The sequence below is a fragment of the Dama dama genome, chromosome 29 (assembly GCF_033118175.1).
Source record: "Dama dama isolate Ldn47 chromosome 29, ASM3311817v1, whole genome shotgun sequence".
In the NCBI taxonomy this organism is placed as follows: Eukaryota; Metazoa; Chordata; class Mammalia; order Artiodactyla; family Cervidae; genus Dama; species Dama dama.
The window spans coordinates 56247443-56273660 of NC_083709.1; the positions used below are offsets into that span (position 1 = coordinate 56247443).

Genomic DNA, 26218 nt, shown 5'->3' on the forward strand with positions numbered 1-26218 from the left:
TGGAGTTTTATTGAGTGTATCATATACACTTCCCCAGAAAAATAATAAATATTTTTGAATGCTAATCAAAAGTACCATATACCCCTGGTATACCAAGAAACTGTTTTGTTTATGCTGTCTCAACTTTTATATGTCCTTATACCAATCCCATGAGATAAGTAATGATGTTATTCTGAGGAAGCTGGAGATACTGAGTTCAATTCCTAGCTGTGCTGTGCCACTTACTCTCTGGGTAAATTTGGACACCTTTTTTACTGACCTAATCCTCAGTTTCCTCATCTCTGTAATGGGGATAAAAATAGTTCCCACCTTGCAGGATTTGGTGGAGATTAAATGAGATGATGGATGTAAACTGCCTGGCTTATGGCAGACATTCAGTACATTAACTGTCACTGCTGTGACTTTTCCCTGGTCATATTTTATAGGCGAGAAAGCTGGGATCAACAATAGCTCCCCAAAAGCACACGGCTGATTTTAATATGTGACAGAGCCAGGACTCAAATCTGTGTCTCAGTTATAAGTTAGAGATGACAGAATTGACTAGAAATGTGGTCCTAGTCAAGGGAGTGTGTGTGTTAGTTGCTTAATCGTGTCCAACTCTTTGTGACCCCATGGACAGTAGCCCATATAATTTTCCAGGTGAGAATACTGGAGTCGGTAGCCATTCCCTTCTCCAGGGAGTCTTCCTGACTCAGGGATCAAACCAAGGTCTCCTGCATTGCAGGCAGATTCTTTACTGCCTGAGCCACAGGGAAGCTCTTTTTGTCTCCTATCACAGACTCCCCAGCTGTCCAAGCGTCCTGTACTCTGCAATATCACAGCAAGGCAGGAGCAGGACTTGGGCTGGCACCTAGCACCGCGCTCCTCCCAGGAGCATTGTATCTGGGGCTTCTGAAACCGGACACCTGGGCCCCCTCATCAGGTCAGATGTAAGGCTGAATTCTCTCCTGCTCTTTTGGTAATAAGGTGAATTCCCACTATACTCACATCTCACTATGGTCACAGTGTAAGGGGAAATGGACTGGCTTTCCTCAACTGCCTGGAAGAATCTAGTCCTCAACTTTTTACTTATTTGGAGAGTCAGCACAAAATTGGTCAGCCTTATTAGTTCCATTGCTGTTAATGATAGTTATTGTTTCTGGTGATCCTCCTGTTTTCCATGGGCACATTACATACATTTTTACAAAACACATCACAGACATTCTTTCCTATAAAGCATAAACCATCCTTGGGATAGCTATTACTATCTCTATTTTAAAGATGAAGCAGCTGAATATCTTACCCATTATGACTACTGTCACCAGCATCCTTGTTTTAAAAGCACATATTTTGATCATCAGTTCCAGTATTAGGATGATTTAAAATAATTCGGCCAGTCTAATTATGGAGTTATATTGTCTAAGAAGGCCTATAATCCTTATTTTCAATTTCTGTACATTAGACTATCTTCTTATCTCCTCAATTTTCTTTCAATAACTCAGTAATATTTTAGGGAAAGTTAAAGCTCTAAGTTTTAGTCAGTTTAAATTGATCAGTGTGTGTGTGTGTGTATGTGTGTTTTAATGGTGGTGCTTATTAGAAAAAGACTTCATTCTTCTGGTTGCTTTATTGGGAAGTAGTGTTCATGAGCACAAGTTTTGATGACAGTTGGCTTAAAGACCAGTTTTGAAATGTCTTTCATTTACTTGAGCAATAAATGGGTTGCTCAATGATACCATCAAACTGAAAACAAGAGGAAAGAAAAGTCAACCTAACCTAACCCAAATGAGGAGCACGTTTCCTGGGATGAGAATGTGTCAAAGGCAGCATAGCATATCCTAACTCCCTTGTGGAATCAGGGTTGTATCACGTGTTAAGGGTAAATTATCTATTTTGTAAGTTAGGCCAAAGTGTGCTCCTTCAACTAACTGTGAAAGCATTCTTGAATGCCCATGAAACCTTATTATTCTAATTACCAACAAAAGGGGTTGATAAATGAATGATGAAGCCAGGTATTATTGTCATTAAATAGGCCTTGCTCAATTATTTATCCCTGGGTCTGGGGTTACAGCTCAGAGAACTGTGCATATTGTACCAGGGCTTTGAGCTCTGAGACATGGAGACTGGATTACAGACTTGGCAGGCAGCTTTTGTTGAATGCAGTTCAAGGAGATGACACACACTTTTCAGTCAGATATTTGGTTGGTTTGAGGCTAGTAGGTGTTCAGAATTTATCCCCAAAAGCCTATTTCATGTTAGCCATGAAAAATGGCTAGAAAAATCCCTTTAAATTATCCAGAACAATACAAATGGGTAGGAAAATAGATTCATTACAAGAAAAATATAATTTTTTTTTTTTTTTTTGCCTTTTGGTTTTCAAAGACTCTGCTGTTTGTTTTCCTGCATTCTGACATCTGTTACGGCTACTTTAGTGTGATAAGTATCACTCAGTGTTTATCTCCATACTGGATATTTTCTTTTTGTATCTTGTTCCTAATAGCACAGTTAGAAGATATTGTCTTCTGGTTAAGAAATCTGTTACCAGGAAGGATGGGATTGGGTGATGCTAGTTTCTTCCATCCTAAAATCATGCCAGCTAATTGTAAAGGTCAGCCCTGAAAATAATATAAAGATTTGTTCTTTCTCTGAGCTCTTCCACCTCAATTTCCCCTCTTCTGTGCTCGTAAGGAGCCAGATGCTTATACCCCTCTGTTCTTGCTTAACAATTCTTCTCTGCCACTCTCCCTGGGAGGTATTTGGGCCTGGTGGGCAGTGGGGAGCAGGAGGAGCTAGAATGGCTGGCCAAGGAGCCCTTAGGTATGAAACTATGAAACTTGGGGAAGACCTCTTGGAGAATAGAGGAGTGGGTAGGGCACTGTGCTAGTCGTGACTGACTCTTTGGAACTCCATAGCCTGTGGCCCGCCAGGCTCCCCTGTCCATGGCGATTCTCCAGGCAAGAATACTGGAGTGGCTTGCCATGCCCTTCTCCAGGGGAACTTCCCAATCCAGGAAAAGAACCCGGGTCTCCGGCATTGCAGGCGAATTCTTTATCAGCTGAGCTACAGGGAGAAAAAAATTCATATTTGCAATTTATATGGAGTGAAGTGAAGTCCAGACTTTTGTTTGAAAACTCAGGATGTGTATGTATGTTGAGGGTGGGGTAGGGTAGTACTGGAAGAGAAATATGAAACTACGCCTAGCACAAGGAAGAATTTGGTGATTTAAGAGACAAAAAATAAAAACAGGTTTAGATCGTTCAAAGGAGAGGTACGTCTGTAATAACTGATTTAAAAACTCTTATGAAAGCCATGTAAGTAAGTTTCTGTATTTTATAATTTAATTTACAATTAATTTTTTGGTGACTTCAATTTTGTTATAACCTTGACTTCCCTGTCTCTTAAGTTTTGCTAGTTTACTGTTCCTGTAACATGATTATCAGCTCACAAAATTTAAAACCTATGGTATAGAATAGCTATTTCTTTACACTTCTGATTGCTTAGAGCAGTCTGGTTTTCTAATTGCCCACTCAAGTAGAAAGCAATATAATTCTAATAGGCCAAACTGATGTTCTTTAATTATGTCCTAAATATCAAGAGCTGTGGATATGTCTGTAAAGTGGTCACTTTATTACATTTGAAAAACAAATTTTGATTTTACTACTAAGAAGAATTTTTGGTTCTCCATTTATATATGTTTATTATAATAGAGAATGCTGTGATAATTCCTACATATACTTGGTCTTAAGAATTTCAAAGTTCTTGGTGCCAAATAATTGTTATAACATGATGAATGGGTTCCTAAAAATCACCACACCTTGAAGATTGGGTAATGAAAACTACAGGGCTTACAGAATAATGGGAATGGGGCATAATATTCAGGAATATCATAGATGACATATTTTAAAAAGAGAAATTTAAGAAAATGGCAGCAATATTTTACACATGTTAAATGGCTGAGAAGTGCATAAATACTGCAATAAATATGGCTATTTACCTTTAAAAAGATCTGAAGTTTGCTTGTGGAAATGGTAAGACTGCAGTTTGTGAGTTATTGTAAAGCCTGGAAGGAGGGTCATTGTAAGTCAGCTCTGAATGGATGTGGCTTTTCTGACACATGGGGAGTCATGAAGTAGCTGGTTGATGAGGTGTGTGCATTTTGTGTATACCCTTCTAGGTTAAGGTGGATGTGATTTTTCTTTCTTTCTTTTTTTTTTTTGCATTCACTTAGTGTTTCTTGTAGATAAAAATCACACATAAGCAAACACAAAGTTTGTGTTATGTTCAAGTTGTTCCATAGTATAACAATCATGTGAGAACAGATTCTTGGTTTCAAAACAAGTGTTACAGTGGAACTGACAGTGTAGTAATGCCTTCAGCACATTCACATCTATGGTCACACCTTAGATTTTCACCAGCACCCAAGCAAGCAGGAAGCATTTGTTCAATTTTTGTTTGTTTGTTTGAGAATCCTGGACCTGTTAAAAGCTACACAGTAACTGAAGGAATCTGTGCAGAATTTGCTCAGGTGTGTGCAAGTCCTGAGCAAGTGCACTTTCTTTTGAAAAACAGGATTCTCCTCAGAATGGGTATGAAAGAAAGTGAAAATGTTAGTTGCTTCGTTGTGTCCTACTCTTTGCGACCCCATAGACTGGAGCCTGCCAGGCTCCTCTCTCCATGGAATTCTCCAGGCAAGAATACTGAAGTGGGTTGCCCTGTCCTCCTTCAGGGGATCTAACTTGGGTCTCCTGCATTGCAGGCAGATTCTTTACCATCTGAGCCACCATAGAAGCCCCAGCATGGGTATAGAGAGTGACAAAAACATGGACCAGGTTATAGCGACAAATCACAGAACTGCGTTAAAATCAGGTTACTTGATTTTCAGTTTATATCAGTTCAGCATTTTATAAAGTGTCTGTTAGGTACCATACTCACTTCTGTCTTGTCATCTCTATAACACATAGTTAGAGCTTAACTGGGATATGCTTGTTTTTGATTGCCTGCATTTAAAACCCAGCCATGAGAGTTCAGTTTATACTTGTTGATATGGCTTTATCGAACATATTAGACTGTGTAGAATGTTTTAGAAACTGTTTTTCAGTTAATCTTCACAGCCCAGAAGTCCTGTCATATGTCAGAGTGTTTCACAAGGCCAGCCTAATAACTCTTCTTCATTTCTAGGAAGCTGTCCTATTTAGTTTCTGAGAAGACAAAAGAGAAGGGTGTGATTCCAAAGCCTAGGAATGACTTTGCCTTCGAGCATCAATTGATGTGGATAATACAGTTTTTAGACATTCCCCTGTTTCCATCTACCTGAATGATGCCAGTCATGTCTATTCCAAGTTTACTTGAAAATAAGTTTACTAAACACCTCTTATGATCCAAGTAGTGAACAGTGCTGTGGGAGAAAAAAGGATAAGATATTGTCCCTGGCATCAAAGAAATGATGTGGGGAGTCTGACGTCTGAAGAGAATCTTCTCCATTGTGCTTGTGTTTTTATGGCAGGCCATGGGTAGGTGTCCATGTATGGGTGAATAATGGGGCACCATTGTTTAGTTATTGGCTAAGGTAGCAGGCATGTGCTATTTTGATCACTGGGTATTGTAAAATCATGAGCTTAGCACTGATACTGAGGAACACAGAAATATCCTTCATCACCTTAAGGATGAAGTTTCATCTTTCACCTTGTAAGGAATACTTTGTGTGTTAAGTTTGTAGTCGTGTGTTGAGGGGCCACCCAACTGACGACAGTGCTGTATTTGTAGAACCAATGTCCAGGTTCGGATTATCCGTTGGTTCTCTTGGGTTATGCCTTTTATGGCTCATGAAAGGTCAGGGCAAGTCTGGACTGCCTCTATTTGTAAAATTCTTTCCAAATTGCAAACAGACAATAACAGCAAAAATGACTAAAAAAGGTTATAAAAGTAGTAGTATATTTAACATGTTCACTCTATCCATTTTGATGAGTTAATGCTTTTTATCACACACACAACGACACTAATGTGACTACTGTAAAAGTACAAATATTTGGGAAGAATGTTAAGGTTTAAATTTGAAACCCTTTGAGAATGTGAGGCCAAAGATTATTCCTTTCCTTTTCTCTCTTCCCTAAACCCCTTTGCTTTATGTAGTATGATTTTTCTGTTTTAAGTCATAATTGCTTTTATGAGATTAAATACCAGGTCAATAAGTGTGTTCTATGTCAGTTTGTCCCAAACTCTCTGCCCTATTTTTTTTTTAAAGCAATCCTTAAAAAAGAAGGAAAGTATTTTAAAATAAACATTCTGACCGCCAGAATCTGAAATAAAGTTCAGATTCAATTTTACATGTGGTAGAAATGAGAACTGGGGTTTCTATTTTGATGTTTAGCGCAAATTCCTTGCTTTTTGATGACTCCAGCTGATTAATAAGTGAGACTAAAACATCTTATTCTTCCTGGCCAGAATTTTAAAAACTTAAACACTTGGCCAGAATTTTAAAACTTAAACATCTTTTACAAATCCCAAGATTATGAAATTCTGTCACTTGTTAAGAGTTTAAAAGGGTCAAGGAGAAATAAAGCAGTAGACGTAATAAAATTAAATACCCACTACCTATATACTATATTAACCTCCACCCACATTTTATTTTGTTTTATTTTCTCAGGGAAGCAAAAAAATTTGTGAGCGAAAATGAAGGGGCTCTTGGGAAAGGAAAAGGGAAACGGTGGTTTGCATTTAAGATGATGATGGCCAAGGTAAGTATTTTCATAGCTCAGTCAGTTTGATGCCATATAAACTCTGTGGAAGCCACATTGCCTCCAAGGGGTTGTAAAATTGGTTCTGTTCTGAGAGAGTGAAAAAAAAATCCGACATGTTATGTGTATACTTAGGTACATTATACTAGATACACAGTACTCTGTGTTATTGAAATTTGGAGAAAGGGGTGATTCAGGAAAAAAAAAAATTGTCCTGAAAGGCTCTTTAAAGGAGTTAAAATGAAAAATTAGTTGAGAAACATTGATTTGTGGCAAAAGATTGACTGGTATGATTTTATCACTTCCAAATGTAATAGACTGTGCCCCTTTCGTTTTCATTCACTGGGAGTTATGTGGTCTGGGTCAAGGTTTCTTTCTCAAATGTCTACAAGTTACAGAGCCATATAACTCTTCTCTACTAGGTACATCAACTATAAATTGGATAGTAAATAAGAGAAAACAAATGATATGCCAATATAAATGTAGATTTTTGGAAAAGATAGAAGAGACTAACATTTATTTAGCACTTACTATGTTCCAAGCACTGAGTTAAATCCTTCTATAAAAACTGAGTCCTTATTATAAAAGTCCTTCCACATTTAATTCTCACAGCAAAGTATGTATGTAGACATTATTATCTGCTCTTTACAAATGTTATACCACCTGAAGCTAAATATGTTTTAATAGAGATGGAGTTTTGTGAATAAAGTTCATTTATCTTAAATATGAAATCTATAGATAGATCTGATACATATTTATATATCATGGATTAGTTTTATCTGTTTTTACAGTTTAAATAAATGGAATCATACAGCATTTATGCTTTTGTTTCTTGCTTCTTTGAGCAATGTTATTTGCATGAAATATGTCCATGTCATGGGAGTTATAGTTCATTTTTATTTACATGTTATATTCTATCATATGAAGATATTGTAATTTATTTATCCATTCGATTATAGATGAACATTTGAGTTGTTTCTGGTTTAGGTAATCTTTTGAACTTCAGACTTGTATCAAATCTTATTTAGGTGCCACATGCCTGTTTAGCTCATCCATTATCCCAGCATTATCTATACAAATGCAAAGTTATCTGTCCCATCCTCATTCTTCTTCTTATGGGTAACCCAACATTGTTGGATAAAGTAGAAGGAAGATCTTTTACAAAAACTAGTTTATGATTCTTTTTTTTTTTTCTTCCCTTTCCTATAGCACCATGCCTTTCCATTTAGACAACTGTTTTATCTCTACCAGAATGAAAAGTCATAGCACTTAACATACTGTACGGTGTACTTGACCCAGAAGCCCTTCAAAGCAGGAACTATGCCTTATTTATATTTCCTTAATTTCTTCATGCAATGAATATTTAATTAAACACATACCTTATTAGGTGCTAACTCAGTCCCTGCTCTCTTGTTGTGTAGCAGAATAAACAGATCATTTTCAGTGGTCGGCATATTTTCCGTAAAACAGAAAGCCAGTAAACATCTTTTAATTAAGTTGGTCCAGGAGTAGGTGGGGAACAGGGGAACAAGTGAAACCTAGCATCTTCCTCTTTTACAAAGAGCACTATGTGATGCCAGAGAGATCTTTCCAGGCTCATTGTCATGTGACATTTTGGGACGAGTGTGGGGGATAGACATCTTAACAAACAAGCAGTTGGGTTTTACTGTTGAACTTGGCTTTCTTTTCAGAAGTGGGCAAAATTTCTCCGAGATTTTGAGAACTTCAAAGCTGCTTGTATCCCGTGGGAAAATAAAATCAAGGCAATTGAAAGTAAGTGCTCATTCGATCTCATTAGATGAGGAATACTGTCCTAGATAAATGTCTCATAAGCTTATCAGATGGTTTTCTCAGTCCTGTACTACTGAAAAGATTAAAAACAAGAAAACAAACAAATAAAGACATTTTTATGTCCTCTTTGCTCACTGTGAAGCTTTGCTAGCACTTACTAACTGCAGCACTGGAGACTCCACTCTCCTTTTCTGCATTAGACCAAATTATTCTCATTTTGACCTTGTGTTTTCTTCTACACATGAAAGTCAGTATGTGCACAATGACACTGAGTCATATCATTGGGAAAGCAGAGCTTTTATTTTGGAAATGAACATGACATTGAAAATACATAGTGACTTGAAATATTGTAAATCAACTATACTTCAATTTAAAATAAACTCATATAGAAATATCAAAAAAAGAAAATATACATTCACTTGGATGTTAGACAATAATTAAAATGAGCCATATCTAAAAATAGTGAAGAAATCTTAAAGCATCTTTAAAAGAAAAACAAAACATCATTTTCAAACCTCTGAAGTGAGAATAAGCAATAATCATCCATAAACTTGCTATCTGAATATCATATTGTGCCTTCATTTTGTACAATGTTCATAGTGTACAGAGAAAGCAGAATATACTCAATCAAAAACCTATTTATTATAGTGCTCTAGGCTTAGAAAAAGGAAGATAAAAAATTTAAAATATTGTAAATATGATAGTATGTCATTTTAAAAATAATAAAAGAAAATTTTAAAAAAGGGGATAACATTTAAAATAATTTTGAGCATAGCCTTGTTATATTCGGGTTTCTAATAGTTTTGAGTAGAATCTGATTTTCCTCCATACCCCTCCAGAAAGCAGGGCAGATTTTCCTGCTGGCTAAATGTGGTGTTGCCTAATTAAAGTGGAGGCTCCATAGGGAGATAACACAGTTGATAGATATTTCACTGACAAGACTGGGCATGTTTTAGGAGTGAGGACCTCTCAGTCCTCTGTCTCTCATCATCAGATGGCAATGAATTAAAATACATCAGCTTATTAATTGAATACATAATACATATTAAAATAAATCAGCTCATTAATTCCTCCCACATATTCCTGTGCCAGCCCTTTCTTGCTATATTTTTCTCCTCAACACTTATCACTATCTAAAATACAGTATTTTTCATTTAATTTAAAAATAAATTATTAAATAAATAATAAATAAAATAATTAAATGAAAAATACAGTCATTTCAGTTCATTTTGTTCATTTCTTCCAATGGATATGAAGGCAGAAAATTTGTTTTGTTCACTCCTGGACCCCCAGACCTAGAATATGCTTGGTCTTAATGAATATGCTGAATAAAATTAAATAGCAGGCATTTTCCAAATGGAAATGGAAAAGTAAATTTCTAAAAGTCTTGCTGTTTCCATTTTGATTCCAGTAGGTCATGGATCCCAATACTAAAGTGGACCAGGTACTCGTTGACTCTCCACTTTCTTCCATATAAAAAATAGATTTGATAATTCTTGCTGTGAAGTTTTGTGTCATATGGTGATGCCATGGAGTTTTACTGTTACATCAGCCTTGTAAAAGGACCTTGCCTAAAACCCCGTGGTCACCTGCTGAGAAGCACCTTATCAAACCACATTGGATTGCATATTTTGCTGAAGAAGCTGTATGTTGGAACTCCAGGAGTACAAATATAACCTATACCTACTTGACTCCTGTGTTACTATGAAAACCGTGGATTAAATCATTGAATTCTTTCAAGTTGGAGATTACAAGCCTTTCTCAGAATCAAAATCTACTTCTTCCTAATAGTAAATTACAGCATCAAAGTTAAAGTGTGATACAGACTTACAGAACAGACTTATGGTTGCCAGGGGAGATGGTTGGGGGGAAGGGATAGTTAGGATGTTTGGGGTGGACATGTATACACTGCTATATCTAAAATTGGTAACTAACAAGGACCTCCTGCATAGCACAGGGAACTCTACTCAATGTCATATGGCAGCCTGGATGGGAGGGGAGTTTGGGGGAGAATGGATGCATGTATGTGTATAGCCGAGTCTCTTCTTTGTTCACCTGAAACTATCACAACATGGTTAACGAGCTATACAAAATAAAAAGTTTAAAAAAAGACAGTTTTCAGAAACAGGAGGCATAAAAAATAATTAAGGTGTGATAGACTACTTTTTTTTAAGACCAGAAATAGCTTTAGACAGACAACCTTAAGCAGAGTTTAAACTACATGTTTCCCTGCTGGCCTAAGGGCTCCAGAAAAATGTAAATTAAATTTGCCACATTTAATTCCCCATCCCTAGATCAGTTTGAAAGAAACTGTGCTCTGAATCCTTGCCTAACAAGATGGTATTTATATTGTACTTTAGAGCAGGTAATTTAACTGGTCTTTTCCCATTTAGAAATGCTCGTATTTATCTGCTTGTCTTATTACCCATCTGTTCAAGAGGAAATTATACACAATGACAGACTACAAATTACTCTGTCTTAATAATAAATATCCAGAGGGAGATATGAAACCTTAACATTAATTTAAAAGATACACAAGAAAATTCAGGAAAAAGAATATTGCATAAGGTTTAGACTTCATTTTAATAAATACCAAAGACTTTTAATATATTAATAATTTACTAATGAAACAGAATGTATTCATTAGATTAAAGAGGAAGGAATTGGTCATTGATGGGCACAATCCAGATTTGTAAATTTGATCAGCCTTAGCTGTTTGATGGATATTACCTATATCTATTCTCTCACACACATATTCATTGCATATTTATTCTATATAGCATAAAATAGATTTTTTTAAAAACATTTTTTAGATGAATTTAACTTTGATTATCCCAGGTGGCACTAGTGGTAAAGAACCTGCCTGCCAATGCAGGAGACATAAGAGTTGCAGGTTCGATCCCTGGGTTGGGAAGATCCCCTGGAGGGGGGCCCAACAACCCATTCCAGTACTCTTGCCTGGAGAATCCCCATGGACAGAGGAGCCTGGCGGGCCACAGTCCAGCGGTTCGCACAGAGTTGGACATGAATGAAGTGAATTAGCATGCAACTGTGATTATACTTGAGGAGCAATATTGCACTGTGGATAAGAGAAATGTCGATTTGGAGTCAAACATCTATAGATAAAGACTATCTGATTTAGAACTCTGGCTGCATCATTTACTATTTATGTAAATACAGTGTAACCTGGCTCCATCATTTACTAGATGTGTAACTATGAAGTTAAGTCTCTGTAAAATGGGAGTGCAATAGATTCCCTGGCAGGGATTTGATAATAGTTAAATGAATTAATATGCATAGATCAAATAGATGTCTGGAACAAAGTCATTAAACTTTAGCGATTATTATTATTAATACAGTCTTGGGTCAGTCAACTGCTGTGTTTGTTTTTGATTTCCCATCCACACAGTTGCGCTAATAATACTTGACCTTACCAAATTGTCAAGGCAGTAAAATGAATTGATGCTCGTAAAGTTCTCAGTATATGTAACTGACCATCAAAATGTGTTGGCCACTACTATTATTACTGTTCTCTACAAGAATAAGTCAGTTTTATTTGAGAGACTGAGCACATGGAAATGACTGTTCTTCTAATTATGCTCATTTAGCTTCACTATAGAAAGATTTCTTTTTTTTAAGGAAAGGCCCGTTTCAGTCAACAATCTCTGGGAGGCTAGAACCACTGGGCTAAATGAATGTGAAGAGGGGAAAATGTCTTCTTTTTCATTTTTGTGTTGAGAAAGGGAAAGGGCGTATGGAACTTTGATGTCAACCCATTGATTTGTTTCCTCTTCTTTGTGATCTTTGTTCTTTGTTTTGTTATTGTTCTTTCCTCCTCTCACATTGGTAGGTGTCACACAGAAGGAACATTGCCTTCTGGACTCCTCAGTCTCTTTGACCTGTGTCTGGATCTTTCCTACAATCACTCTGGCTTTGATGAAATCTATTTTCCTACAATTCATTTTCTTTATACCTAGGATTTTGCAGAGAAAAGCCTTAGTTTTCACTTCTCTACCGCCAAAAAAAATTGTTGTGAAGCCACTTTCAAGTCTAAAAACTCAAGTTTATAAGCTTTGGAGTTGAATATATATAATATATATGGATTATATATAGGGCGGATGTGTTTGTGCATCCTCAGTTGCTCAGTTGTGTCTGACTGTTTGTGACCCTATGGACTGTAGCCTGCCTGCCAGGCTCCTCTGTCTGTGAAATTCTCCAGGCAAGAATACTAGAGTGGGTTGCCATTTCCTTCTCCAAGAGATTTTCCTGATGCAGGGATTGAGCCCAGGTCTCCTGCATTGCAGGCAAATTCTTTACTATCTGAGCAACCAGAGAAGCCCATATATCATGGAAGGAGTATTTTTTTAAATATTTTAATTTGCTTCTCTTTTTTGCTTTTAGGTATATTTACACTCATTTGCCAGGGATTGTGTTTGGGGAACTGGGAAAGGGTGGGCCCTGGTGCTAATTAGAAGAGCAGAAGCATAAAAGGCCAGGAAGGAAGGGAAGATAAAAAGGAGAGAGGGAAAGAGGGAAGGATGGGTCAGTATCCTATGCTCAGAACTCTATATCAGAGGGTTTCACATGTGTTTTCAGGGAAAAGCTTGCCACGGAAACCTAGAGACAAATGTTCTCCAGTTAATGAGTAACTGTAATGACTAATAAGCTGGAAGTCCACTGCCTTCAATAAAACATGATAAGTGAACCTGGCTGAGGCAGCCCTTGGGTAGTTGTTGCCAGAGAACACAGATAACGACCATGAAATGATATGACATCACTGGGAGCCAGGTGGATGATCAGATGTCCTAGGAGAGGAGGATCTGCTCCAGCATTTCTGCAGATAGACCAGTGCATCCAGTTACAACACCTGGGGGGCATGTTTATCAACAGCACACACTTTCAGAAGTTTTGTAGAACTCAGTACCCCTCTACAAAGTGAAATGAATCCAAATACAAAATGTCCAATTGGGGCTTCCCAGGCCATGCTAGTGGTAAAGAACCTGCCTACCAATGCCGGAAACATAAGACACATGGATTCAGTCCTGGAGTCAAGAAGATCCACTGGAGGAGGGCATGGTAACCCACTCCAATATTGCCTGGAAACTTCCATGGACAGAGAAGCCTGGCGGACTACCGTTCATGCATAAGGTTGCAAAGAGTTGGACATTACTGAAGCAATTTAACATGCATTCATGCATGCACAATGTCCAGTTAGACATTGAATTCCTTTTAAGTTTCTATAAAAACTGCCACTGTGTTCTGAGAGTAAGTAAGATGGTACCTAAAGAATGGACTAAATTCTGGAAATAGAGGTCTGACTCTCATATGAACTTGGCTTTATCTTAGTAAGCAGAGGCTGAAATTTGCTCCACATTAACTTCCCTCCTCCTGTAATAAAGCTTCCCCATCAGCAATGCTTCAAAGCTAGAGACCCTAAGAAAAGCAGTGTTCCCCAGGAGGTGCTTTGCTGAATGAGTCAGGACAAAGGGCCTGATGCAGAGAGTAGCTGAGAGTGTTCCCTGGTTCTTCATGTGGGCAATGAAAATGAAAATTAGGAAGACTGGGGAAACTAGCAACTTGATATTGGATCTTAAATGATTATCAAAGAATGCTGGCTTTTATTAATCTGTGAAATTTCAACCTGAGACTCAAATTCAGTTTTTTCTTCCTTTTCCATTCTCTGATTTAAGAGAATGCTTTTGTTTGGTTTTTCTTAGTCAATAAGAATTGGACAGATCACTTTACTTTCCCTGAGGTGTGAATTGACAGCACATTTCTTGCCTGTCCCCTCCCAATTAATTCCCTAGGCCTGAAGTGAGTGTTTAAACTGAAGTTCCCCACCCACCCCCACTGCTTAACACATCAATGACTTTTCCTCACGTTTAAAATAAAACACTCACTTTTTACCTTTCCTTAAGAGGCCCCCCACACACTGTGGTTTGGTTTCTTCATCTGCACCCATCTCCATTTTCCTTTATTCATTGTGCTCCAACCAGAAGCCTTTAGGTTTGTTCCTCAATTGTCCTGAGCTCTGGCTTCCCTCATGATGCTTGTTCCTGCATTTTCCTCTGCTTGGGCTGCTCTTCCCCAGCTCTGGGCCTTGCTGCCTGTTCCTTCAACTTCTGATCTCTGCTCAGATGTTACCTTCTTTCATTTCTGCCTCTGCTTACTAAGATGAGGCCAAGCTCACAGGAGAGTCAGACCTTCCTCTACGAACCCATCTAAAGCAACCCCTCTCAGTATTTTACCTTCTTCCCTTTAGGACTGATCTGGATAAATTATTATATAGACTATTACAAATATATGATTATAATGTAATGTATATATTATGATGAGTGTATACTTCTTTATGTCTTTTTAAATTATTGCATATTTCTTGTTTCCACACCTCAGTAAAACATAAATTGTATTAGAGCAGCAATCCTGTCTCTGATATTATGGTTCACATCTAAGATAATTCCTGACAGAAGGTAAACATGTGAAAAATGAATGAATGGACTTCAGCTTCTACACTATCTGTGAAATGCCCCATCTGCTCAGAACAGCACAGGATGGTCTATAGGATGTGTGTGTGCGTTCGTCACTCAGTTATGTCCAACTCTTTGTGACATCATGGACTGTAGTCTGCCAGGCTCCTGTCCATAAAAGATGTGGTAAACTTTGGAAAGAATTTTGCTGCTTGAGAAAAAAGAGGAAGAAGCACAGTAATTATAATTATAATAATAGCTAACTACTGGCCAGGCATTGTAGTAACTGTAATAGGGAGGAATTTTTGTGTTCTGTTGTGTTAACCACTAAAGGGATGTTGCCTGTAAGTTTAAATTATACATAATGGCCCATTTCTGGGAATCCTGCCTTCCAGGTAATGAGAGTTAAGCCAAAATATCTCTGTTTAGCTCATGAGGAACATTCTCATCAGGTCCACCCATGAATGACTAAAGGAAGGAAGAAATTAACACATTCCCTCTGGAAACTAGCTGGAACTAGGAAATGTTTGACTTTTCCCCCTCCCCTGTTAGTATAAAGGAAGCTTAAATTCTAAACCAGGCCCGATAGTTCTTTGGGGGCGTAACTTCACCATCTTTTTGGTTTGCTGGCTTTCTTAATAAAGTCATTATCCCTTGCCCTAACAACTCATCTCTTGGTTTATTGGCCTGTGGTGAGAAATATGAGCTTGGGCTCAATAACATAACCAGTTTATATACATTTTCTCACTTGACTGTGTTAACTCCAAGAATAAAATGGGCTCTTCAAATGTCAACTCTGGCTGCTAAGCTAAAGGCAGGAAGATGGACTCTAAAGATGTAGTCATTGTGTAGAATGCACATCTACTTTCATCATGTTAACATTTTCTCTTTCTGGATAGAAAAAAAAAATTGCTAGAGCCTGTAAAAGTGAACAAAAAAATCAATGTGTTGCAATGAGACGACTCAATTTGGAAGACACCAAGACTTGGCTTTTGTCTTGTTTTGCCCCCTCTCTAAAACTTTTATTTTCTTTTTAATAGGTCAGTTTGGCTCATCAGTGGCTTCATACTTCCTCTTCTTGAGATGGATGTATGGCGTAAACATGGTTCTCTTTATCCTGACATTCAGCCTTATCATGTTGCCAGAGGTAAGATTCTGACTTCTAGTTTATAAAACATGCTGTAACAAGCTTATTATGCAAGCACTCTACTAAAAAAACTCCACTCTTTAAGAGTAGAATGCCTACCTAGCTACCTATGCTGTTAGAGTAATAGTATTTGTAACAAATTAATCTTCAAAGTGGTGTCCGTCAACCAAAGGTCCTAATTTTTCTCTGAAGGGTATGTGGCCTCCTGAAATAAATAAAATGTGTGTGCATGTTTAAATGTACATTTCTAAGTGGAAAGGTTCACAGATTCTATCAGATTCCCAAGGTGGCCCCTATGCCCAATATTAATTGCTCAAGAGAAAGACTTTGACATCTTGTGAGTTGCATGTATTTATTTTGCCAAGTTTGCTTTGAAAAAGATACTACTCAATGCAACTTTGCAAAAAAAGCAGAGGAGAAAACAAAAGATATAAACATCTGAATGCAGAGCTCCAAAGAATAGTAAGGAGAGATAAGAAAGCCTTCCTCAGCGATCAATGCAAAGAAACAGAGGAAAACAATAGAATGGGAAAGATTAGAGATCTCTTCAAGAAAATTAGAGATACCAAGGGAACATTTCATGTAAAGATGGGTTCGATAAAGTACAGAAATGGTAAGGACCTAACAGAAGCAGAAGATATTAAGAAGAGGTGGCAAGAATACACAGAAGAACTGTACAAAAAAGATCTTCACGACCCAGATAATCGCGATGGCGTGATCACTCACCTAGAGCCAGACATCCTGGAATATGAACTCAAGTGGGCCTTAGAAAGCATCACTACAAACAAAGCTAGTGGAGGCAATGGAATTCCAGTTGAGTTATTTCAAATCCTAAAAGATGATGCTGTTAAAGTGCTGCACTCAATATGCCAGTGAATTTGGAAAACTCAGCAGTGACCACAGGACTGGAAAAGGTCAGTTTTCATTCCAATCCCTAAGAAAGGCAATGCCAAAGAATGCTCAAACTATCACACAATTGCACTCATCTCACATGCTAGTAAAGTAATGCTCAAAATTCTCCAAGCCAGGCTTCAGCAATACGTGAATTGTGAACTTCCAGAGGTTCAAGCTGGTTTTAGAAAAGGCAGAGGAACCAGAGATCAAATTGCCAACATCTGCTGGATCATCGAAAAAGTAAGAGAGCTCCAGAAAAACATCTATTTCTGCTTTATTGACTATTCCAAAGACTTTGACTGTGTGGATCACAATAAACTGTGGAAAATTCTGGAAGAGATGGGAATATCAGACCACCTAACCTGCCTCTTGAGAAACCTATATTCAGGTCAGGAAGCAACAGTTAGAACTGGACATGGAACAACAGACTGGTTCCAAATAGGAAAAGGAGTATGTCAAGGCTGTACTAAGACCAATTAACTAAGACCAAGAAACAAGACTGAGGTTGTGTACTTAACCGTAAGAAGTTAAATGACTCTGACTTCTTTGGATGCTTACCATACATAAGTTGGGTTAGGCTTTACTTAACCTACAAAGGATCTTTCCAGATATCAGTATTTCAAAAGCCGATTTGTTCAATACACCATTGGCAACGGCCAAAACTAATTGTTTTGAGTGTTTTTGATCCCTGTGGTTTCAAATCAGAGCCAGCTTTTGTATCAAGCCTCCCCATAAGAATAATACCAGTGCCTTACTGCTTAATGAGTTTCAGCTTTTATCGTGGAAAGTACTTTCACTTCTTTTACTCACTGAGCCTCACAACAAATTTATAAAATAGAATATAGTCGAGTTTTTCTTTCTCCATTTTAAAAATGTGGAATCTGAGTCATTATAATGCTGATTGGACTTAGCTGATATCACAGAGTGAGGAGGTTGTTATTTTATTTTATTTTTTTAAAGCTGATCTGGAATGAGTGTTCATCTTATGTAACAAGCTTATGCACCCTGTTTTGCTAGTTTTATAATCTTTGAGATAATTTGGGGGGTTATATGACTATCTGGCTCGAAGAAGATGGTGGACTTAGATCAAAAGTCCTAAGATGTCTAAGGTTATAAGTATAGTACATATCCTAAGCAAAAACTTTAAGCAATGCAGCAGAATGTATTTCACCTATTTCAAGTTAACCACAACTTGGTTTTTGCTCTTCTCTAAGGAAACCTGAAACTATCACCAGTTACTACGATGCTTCTCAGTGTCAGATGCAGGGTATACAGGGAATCTTATCAGCTGCATTTACTCTTTTCCCCCTACACCATGCTGCCTCCATGTGGAGGAATGAAAGGTTGTTGCTAATTCATTCCAACTGTAGAAAATTGTAGGATGCTCCTGGGTTGGGAAGATCTTCTGGAGAAGGAAATGGCAACCTACTCCAGTATTCTTCCTGGAAAATTCCATGGGCAGAGGAGCCTGGCAGGCTACAGTCCATGGGGCTGGGAAGGGTAGGACATGACTGAGCACCGAGCATTCATATGTGGTGCAGGAAGCTAATACGTGTTCAGTTAGATGTGTTCCCAGAACTAGGAAGCATATTGGTTTTGGAAGCTTTTTTCCACGTTGTGTTAGATGTTGAGGGGCATCCTGTTTTCTGGGCATTGATTACCAACTCCAGCAAGAAAACAGAAGAGGATGGGCTCCCTGCTTGCTGACTTTACAGAACCAACAGAGGGCAGGACTGGTTGCCTCCCAGCCACAATCCTGGGATTTTTCAGGGGCCTCCACCCAGCAGCCTTACTCAGCATTCCTCCAATGCATTTGCCCTTTTGCCCTAAGTTCCTGCTCCCTGTGCAAACCGGAGACCCTAATCTCTGTTTTCTGTGGCCTCCAACTCTGGGGAAAGAGAGCGTGAGTGGAACCCATCCTCTGTTCTGTTCTGTCTAAGGAAGCCAGAAGGACTGTTGTGGAAGCTGTGCAGTTTGGGTGGAGGGAAGGAGCAGGGGCTGATTCGCAGCCATTGCCCAGTCAATCTCTGCACCTAGGTTTCCATCCATGTTCTTCCTCTTCCTCCGGCCACAGCACCAGAGAAGGGATGTTTTCATGTTGCACAAGAAGCAGCATCTGCTTGGCCAATTTTGTGCCTACGCTGGGGCTAGAGCTCTGCTCCCTGCTCTGCTCCATCACTGACTTCCTCCACCCCTAATCACATGTCTTCTAATCTGGTAGCACAAGGTCTGGGCAGTAAACCTGAATCAGTGATGCAGCAGACATCACAGTCAGGGTGCAGTCTTCCCTCCTGGTTGAAAAGTGAAAGTGTTAGTTGCTCAGTCGTGTAAAACTCTTTGTGACCCTGTGCCTGCTGTGGATGGTATCCCACCAGGCTCCTCCATCCATGGGATTTTCTAGGCAAGAAAGCTGGAGTGGGTAGCCACTCCCTTCTCCAAGGGATCGTCCCAACCCAGGGATCGAAGCCAGGCCTGCATTGCAGACAGATTCCTTACCATCTGAATCACCAGGGAAGCCCCTATTAGTTGACACCCTCTAATTGTGTGCGTGACTCTCCTTTTTCTTCTCTTCCTTGACATGAGGGAGAGATTCTCCACCACCCCAACCCCTGAGGGATATTCCCATCTGTCTATGTGGGTAGTATGGTTTTTTTGAAAACTATTGTCCCCCAAAGGCCACCTCTCTCCTTTCCAGACCTCCTAAATGGGACTAGTATGGCAGTGGTGGTGGGTAGTAGGGCTCTCAGTAAGCCTCTGGGCACAGTGGTGGGTTAGATTGCTGGTGGTCTGCTGAAGTCAGAATGCAGGGTCCTTAGTGTTCCCTTTGTTCTGAACTCTGGATTTAGTAGTCGGTTCCCAGAAAAGGGGACCCCACATGGAGACCCGCAGAGTCCCCATGAAAAAGTTTCAGAAGAATTCTAACCAAAACCATTTGTGATCACATGTGTGGCTCAGACTTTGTTTCCAATTGTTAACTGCTTTCTTTGTTTTTCCATGTAGTACCTCTGGGGTTTGCCATATGGCAGTTTACCTAGGAAAACGGTTCCCAGGGCTGAGGAGGCATCAGCAGCCAACTTTGGGGTCCTGTATGACTTCAATGTAAGTATTTCCACACAGCTGTGTGGTGACAGATTTTTCTATATTCTGTAATTCCATGGCCCCTCTTCTGTAGCTGAGTGAAGGTCTTAAGAGAGAGGGTTCTGCCCCCTTAAAAAAAAAAAAGAAAAAGGAAGGAAAAGTAAATGGAGTTTAGGAATATGATAAGATGATTAAATGGGAATATAGATTATTGAATGAAAGTTCAGTCCAGTCACTCACTCATGTCCAACTCTTTTTGACCCCTGGACTGCAGCACGCCAGGCTTCCCTGTCCATCACCAACTCCTGAAGCTTGTTCAAACTCATTTCCATTGAGTCGGTGATGCCATCCAACCAACTCATCCTCTGTTGTCTCCTTCTCCTCCTGCCTTCAATCTTTCCCAGCATCAGGGTCTATTCAAATGAGTCAGTTCTTTGCATCAGATGGGCAAAAGTGTTGGAGTTTCAGCTTCAACATTAATTCTTCCAATGAATATTAAGGACTGATTTCCTTTAGGGTGGATTGGTTGGATCTACTTGCAGTCCAAGGGACTCTCAAGAGTCTTCTCCAACACCACAGTTCAAAAGCATCAATTCTTCAGTGCTCAGTTTTCTTTATGGTCCAACTCTCACATCCATACATGACTACTGGAAAAACCATAGCTTTGAATAGATGGACTTTTGTTGGCAAAGTAATGTCTCTGCTTTTTAATATGCTATCTAGGTTGGTCATAACTTTCCTTCCAAGGAGCAAGCATCTTTTAATTTCATGGCTGCAGTCACCATCAGCAGTGATTTTGGAGCCCCCCCAAATAAAGTCTCTCACTGTTTCCATTGTTTCCCCACCTAATTGCCCATAAGTGATGGGCTGGATGCCATGATCTTAGTTTTCTTCATGTAAATATTATTGTCTCTGTTTGGAAAAGGACAAAGCAAGAGTTTGCAAAGGTGCTTTTTGGAAAATCTTGTTGTATTCCTCAAGTTTTGATATTTTGTATTAGCTTCTTCCCGTCTTACATGTGTCTATTTAGCATTATTGAAGAGTCAATACTAAATAAAACTAGATAGTAAATACTAAATAATGCCAAATTCTAACTTTTATATAAAATGAAAATGAGTATCACTTGATTGTGATACCCAAATGGGCATTATTCAATCATAGCACTAAAATGAGTATTACACTTTGAACTCCCCTGGGTGGGGATTATTATGGCAGGGATTCATTTTTGCCTATTGAAAAATCATTTTGGAGCGTGATTCACATCTGTGACAATGATTCAATTCTACACATTCTTCTTAAATGTGTAGTGGCCAGATTAGAGATGTTCTGAAGTATATAGGATCAGAAAGTAGGATGGTGGAGATTGGGGAATTAATAATTTGGAATCTTTGAAGGGTAGCAAATGAGAATAAAATTTTATGTAGAGTGGGGAATGAAGGAAGGAGAGAAAAACAATGGTCTTCATATTTATACTATTAATATGCATATTTCACAGATGTTTTGAATTCTACCCTCAACCTCTCTAAATTGTGAGTTTCCTAAAGAAGGAATAACATCTGCTGCATCTTTGTTGAAGCCCTTGACATAATACTCAACCCGTAGAGACTTAACGAATCTTGTTTCCTGGGAATCCTGAGCAAGGGGGAGGATTTGTAGAGCATTGAAATAAGAACCAAAGAATTTAATTGATGTGAGCAGTACCAGGAAATATAAATTTAGGAAAGGTTCCCAGCCTCTGACTTAACAAGGCATTTATAGAATAAGCACAAGCAGAGTGACAGCCTCAACTTTGTGGCCTTTGGAATTTTAATTTACACCTGTCAGTTGGAATTTTCACTTAAATTCAATGTTTATTAAATATAAACAGGCCCTGGTTTTACAAAGATGAATGTGACATGGTTCTTGACCTCAAGGTAACTATGATAGTAGAAGAAAGCCCTTGCACAGCCAACTAGTATACAATGTGTTCTGCACTTAGTAAAATGAAGGAGAAAAAAATACCGGGGAGCCCTGAGGAAGCAGGTTGTTTATTTCGCTTGCGTGCCTGGGTTTCAGAGAAGATATGGCCTTTGAGTTAGATTTGACTTCTTATCTTTATTTCTCCTTTCTAGTACTCCTACTTCTTCTATTTCTCCCTCTCTCTCCTCCCCCTCATTTACACTTCAATTAATTTATTACTATGCCTCCCACATACTATTTTTATTTCTCATTCTCTTCCTCGGATTAGTAACATAATAAGCTTCCAGTCTGGTTAATAAGACCAAGAACTAATAATGTTACTGGCATTTTCTGATGTTTTAGCCATATCAGGGAAAGGAAGAACTAAAAGTATGAATAAAAGGCATTTTGACTTCTAAACACATATTTTTGAAGTTTCTACACTTACAAATTTGTCAAGTAATGGAAACGAAACAATGTCCATTTTGCAAACAATGTCTGTTTGAGATTTTAGAGGTGTTAATTAACTGAGAAAGACAAAGAGGAAGGTGGCGCTGGGAGAGTTGCTAGGGAGTGGACTAGAGAATCTAAGAGGTGAACACAGGAGACTAGAGGAAAGGTTTGGGCAAAAGTATGCTTTCTAAGATTTTTATTACTGCCCTCAACAGCTTTCTCCTGTCCGGTTTGGTGAAATATTATTTTTCATTTGTGCACCAGGTCTTAGTTGTGGCATGCAGCATCTTTTCATTGCAGTGTGTGAGATCTAGCTCCCTGACCAGGGACTGAACCCATGCCCTCTGCACTGGGATCACAGAATCTCAGCCACTGGACCACTAAGGAAGTTCCCAGTTTGGTGAAATACTATTTACCATGGATAGAAGAAGATGGAAACAGGAATATCCTATAATATTCACTTAGGTCAACCTAGAAATTATTCTAAGGCCATGAGAGATTATTGAAAGGTCAAGGAAAAAAGTCATTAAAGTGATGGTATGCACTTATTTCTTTCTTAATTTTTTCTGAGGACTGCGATCACTCAATTGTTTGACATATCACAAAGAATAGATTTAAGAGAGTAATGAGAGCTCTAATCCCATAGAGACTTTCTATCCTATGTCCCACATTATAAAGTTAGGGAAATGTTGAGTCATAGAAGCATGTTTAAGGTCTTATGGCTAATAAAAGCCTCTTAATCTAGTGTTCTTTCTCTGTCTTGTATCACATCAGTCATTTTTTTGGTCATAATTTCCAACATCCTTCTCATTGACAGTTTCTGGAACACAGACTGACTCCATTTAATGTTGTATCTTGCAAGGGAAAAAGGAGTTGAGCAGTTGGATCCCATTTCCACCTTTTGTAATAAACATGCAATTCTTAAATTAGCTTCTCAAGTAAAAAGGTTCAATATTTAACCTTGCCTGAATTCTTTACTTGCTGCTCTGAACAGTTACCTGATAGAGATGTCCTCTCTGTATTATCAAGTGATCTAACTGGACAGCCCACTATTTCATCTGTCATAGTACCATGGCGGAAACCTTTGCCCAGATGTCCTTGCGGTCCCTGGAAGCCCAGAATTCTGTACTTCCAAAGAGCCCAGAGATGCCAGGAGAAAAAGTTTTAGGCCCAGGGTAGAGATGACTGGTGCCTAAATGGTCTAATCAGAACATGAGCTTTTTTCCCTTCATTTAAAAATGTTAATATATCAGATTAGGTAAGCAGTGTCATATAGAGACAGGTAAAGAAAAGCAGAATGAACTTATAGAACACTGGAAAATAGATGCACGCGTGACCTCTTGTGGTAGAAGACCCTATAAGTCGGGAAGGATCAGAAAATTTTCAGGGTGGAGATGGCAAGTTTGTGCGGAGCTGCTTCTCTGTTGAGTTCGTGTTAGAACCTTGGAATGTGTCTCTGGATGCTCCCCCTCCTCACTCAGAAGGTCACCCAAATTCCCTTTAATTAATAGCAATTGAGTACTGTTTGATACATGCAAGGCCAGCCAGTCTTATGGATTCTCGAAGTCACCATTTACAAAGCACCAATTTTTAATTTATTTTTATTATATACTCAGTGGTGGGTAAGAGGAAAGTATATTTTATTAAAATAGTAAGAAATAGGAAGGTGGTATAATATGGATATTATGAATCAAATTGACAGAAATAGTATTATTTGAAGCAATAGAACTAGAAGAACAGGTTTAAGTCAGTAAGAAGAGGATGTCTTTATTGGCATGATATTTGGAGACACAGAATGATGTAGGAATGATGAAGAGACTATAGAGCTTTGATATTCTTGTGAGAGAGAAAGGGAGGAACTGAGGTGGAATTTGGAATGAGCTTGAGCTGTTATCAGACAGTGAGATCATGTGGGTAAAGATTTGCGTTGTGAGTAAAGGGAAATGCATTTAGCTTTCCAGCTTGAGGGCATTTTGTACATTGTGGATGGAGATAAATGACGAGTCAAACTTTGTCTTCCCTTTTCCCTTGGTCATCATAGATATGGGGGCTGTGGGGAGGAGAGGAGAGTTTATATCCAATATGTATTAAACAGGCACATATATTAAATTTTATCTTTATAACAACCCTTCAAAATGAAGATCAATAATATTTTTATATTTGAGGAGACTGGGACTCAGGGAGATTCACTGGTTTCCCAAAGATGGCACAGATAATTAACTTCTTTAATTGAAACTTTGAAATTCAAACTAAAATGTGGCTGACAATGTAAAATTGTTTGTTTTACTCTAATATATCATCCCAAGCCTGTGCCTTCTGCCCACTTTTGCCACATCTCATTTTTGAGGTTTATCCTCAAAGGAGACTGTCACAGTCTAAATGTTAATAAACAGTAGTTCAGGTCCTTGTTTTATTGGCATCAATGTTTCTTTTAAGTAGTGATCTAAAGTGAGAGTGTCCTCTCAGACAGTCTCAGTTCTTGAAGTTCCTTCATCTCTTACTGTACTAGCCACACTTAGAAGAGATATTTTTGTGATTCACATATGGAATGATGCATCCTTTCTATAGAAATATTTCAGTAGTTCAAATGCACTTTTGTTTTTAGGGAGCTCCCCTTTTAAAAATTGAGGTAAAATTGACTAAAACATTATATTCGTTCTAAGGTATATAGCATCATGATTTAATATTTATATATATGTTGCAAATGGTTACCACAATAAGTCTAGTTATGTCTCTTACTGTACATAACATAGTTACAGAATTTGTTTTTCTTGTGATGAGAGATTTTAAGATTTGCTCTGTTTACTGAAAACAATGCATAACCTAAAAGTTGAAAATTGTGCTTTATTTGGTGGCTTTACTGAGGTTCATAGCCTGGGGTGGCAGCCTCTCAGATCGCTCTAAGGGATTGTTCCAAAGAGGTAAGGGAAGAGTCAGGATCTATGGGAGTCTTTACTGGGAAAAAACAAAAACAAAACATAGCCCATATAGTGGAACATAAAAGGATTACTGCTAATCACAAAAAACAAACCTCTCAAGTTAATAATTTTAGTGCATTTGTTTGTAAGAGGAAGATGCGAGTCTGGTTTCATTGAAATAATTCGTTTGATATGGTTCTTAAATATCTAGGAGTGGTATCCTATTTTTCTCTCCTGAATTGTCTTAAAAGTGTATGGTTGAGGGTACCTGCAGCAGCGAATGGTTTGATGGCTGCATTGTCCTCTGTTTACTAAAATGGTAAGCAACTTTGTCCATGATTGTTTAGCAATTTTCAGATATGTAATACAATATTATTAACTGCAGTCACCATGCTGTATGTTATATCCCCATGACTTCCTTATTTTATAACTGGAAGTTTGTATTTTTTGTCTCCCTTTATCCACGTCACTGTCTTTTGAAGGAGGTCTTAGCAGCTGCTATATTGTTGTTGATGGTGTCTACTCTTGAGACCCCATGGGGGGTAGCCCACCAGACTCCTCTGTCCTGGGATTTCCCAGGCAAGAACACTGGAGTGGGTTGCCATTTCCTTCTCCAGAGGATCTTTTCAACCCAGGGATTGAGCCCGTGTCTCCTGCATTGCAGGCAGTCTATTCTTTACCCACTGAGCCACCAAGGAAGCTCATATTGGGATTACTCAGTTTCAAGGCATGGCTCCTTAGCCAAGGCTATTGTCTCAGGCTAGCCCAAAGCTGACTCAGCAGACTCTGAACTCCTAGAACATAAATAATTCCCCAGTG

At 38.5% G+C, this 26218-nt stretch overlaps 1 protein-coding gene across 1 annotated transcript in view; it reads left to right on the forward strand.

Annotated features, from left to right (window-relative positions):
- TMC1 (transmembrane channel like 1) overlaps positions 1-26218 on the forward strand; it is a 364253-nt gene that overhangs the window by 285429 nt on the left and 52606 nt on the right. The window contains exons 10-13 of the mRNA XM_061132306.1: positions 6623-6713; positions 8405-8486; positions 16012-16118; positions 20013-20111. Of these exons, the coding sequence (XP_060988289.1) occupies positions 6623-6713; positions 8405-8486; positions 16012-16118; positions 20013-20111 (379 nt within the window). The remainder of the gene's footprint in view (positions 1-6622; positions 6714-8404; positions 8487-16011; positions 16119-20012; positions 20112-26218) is intronic.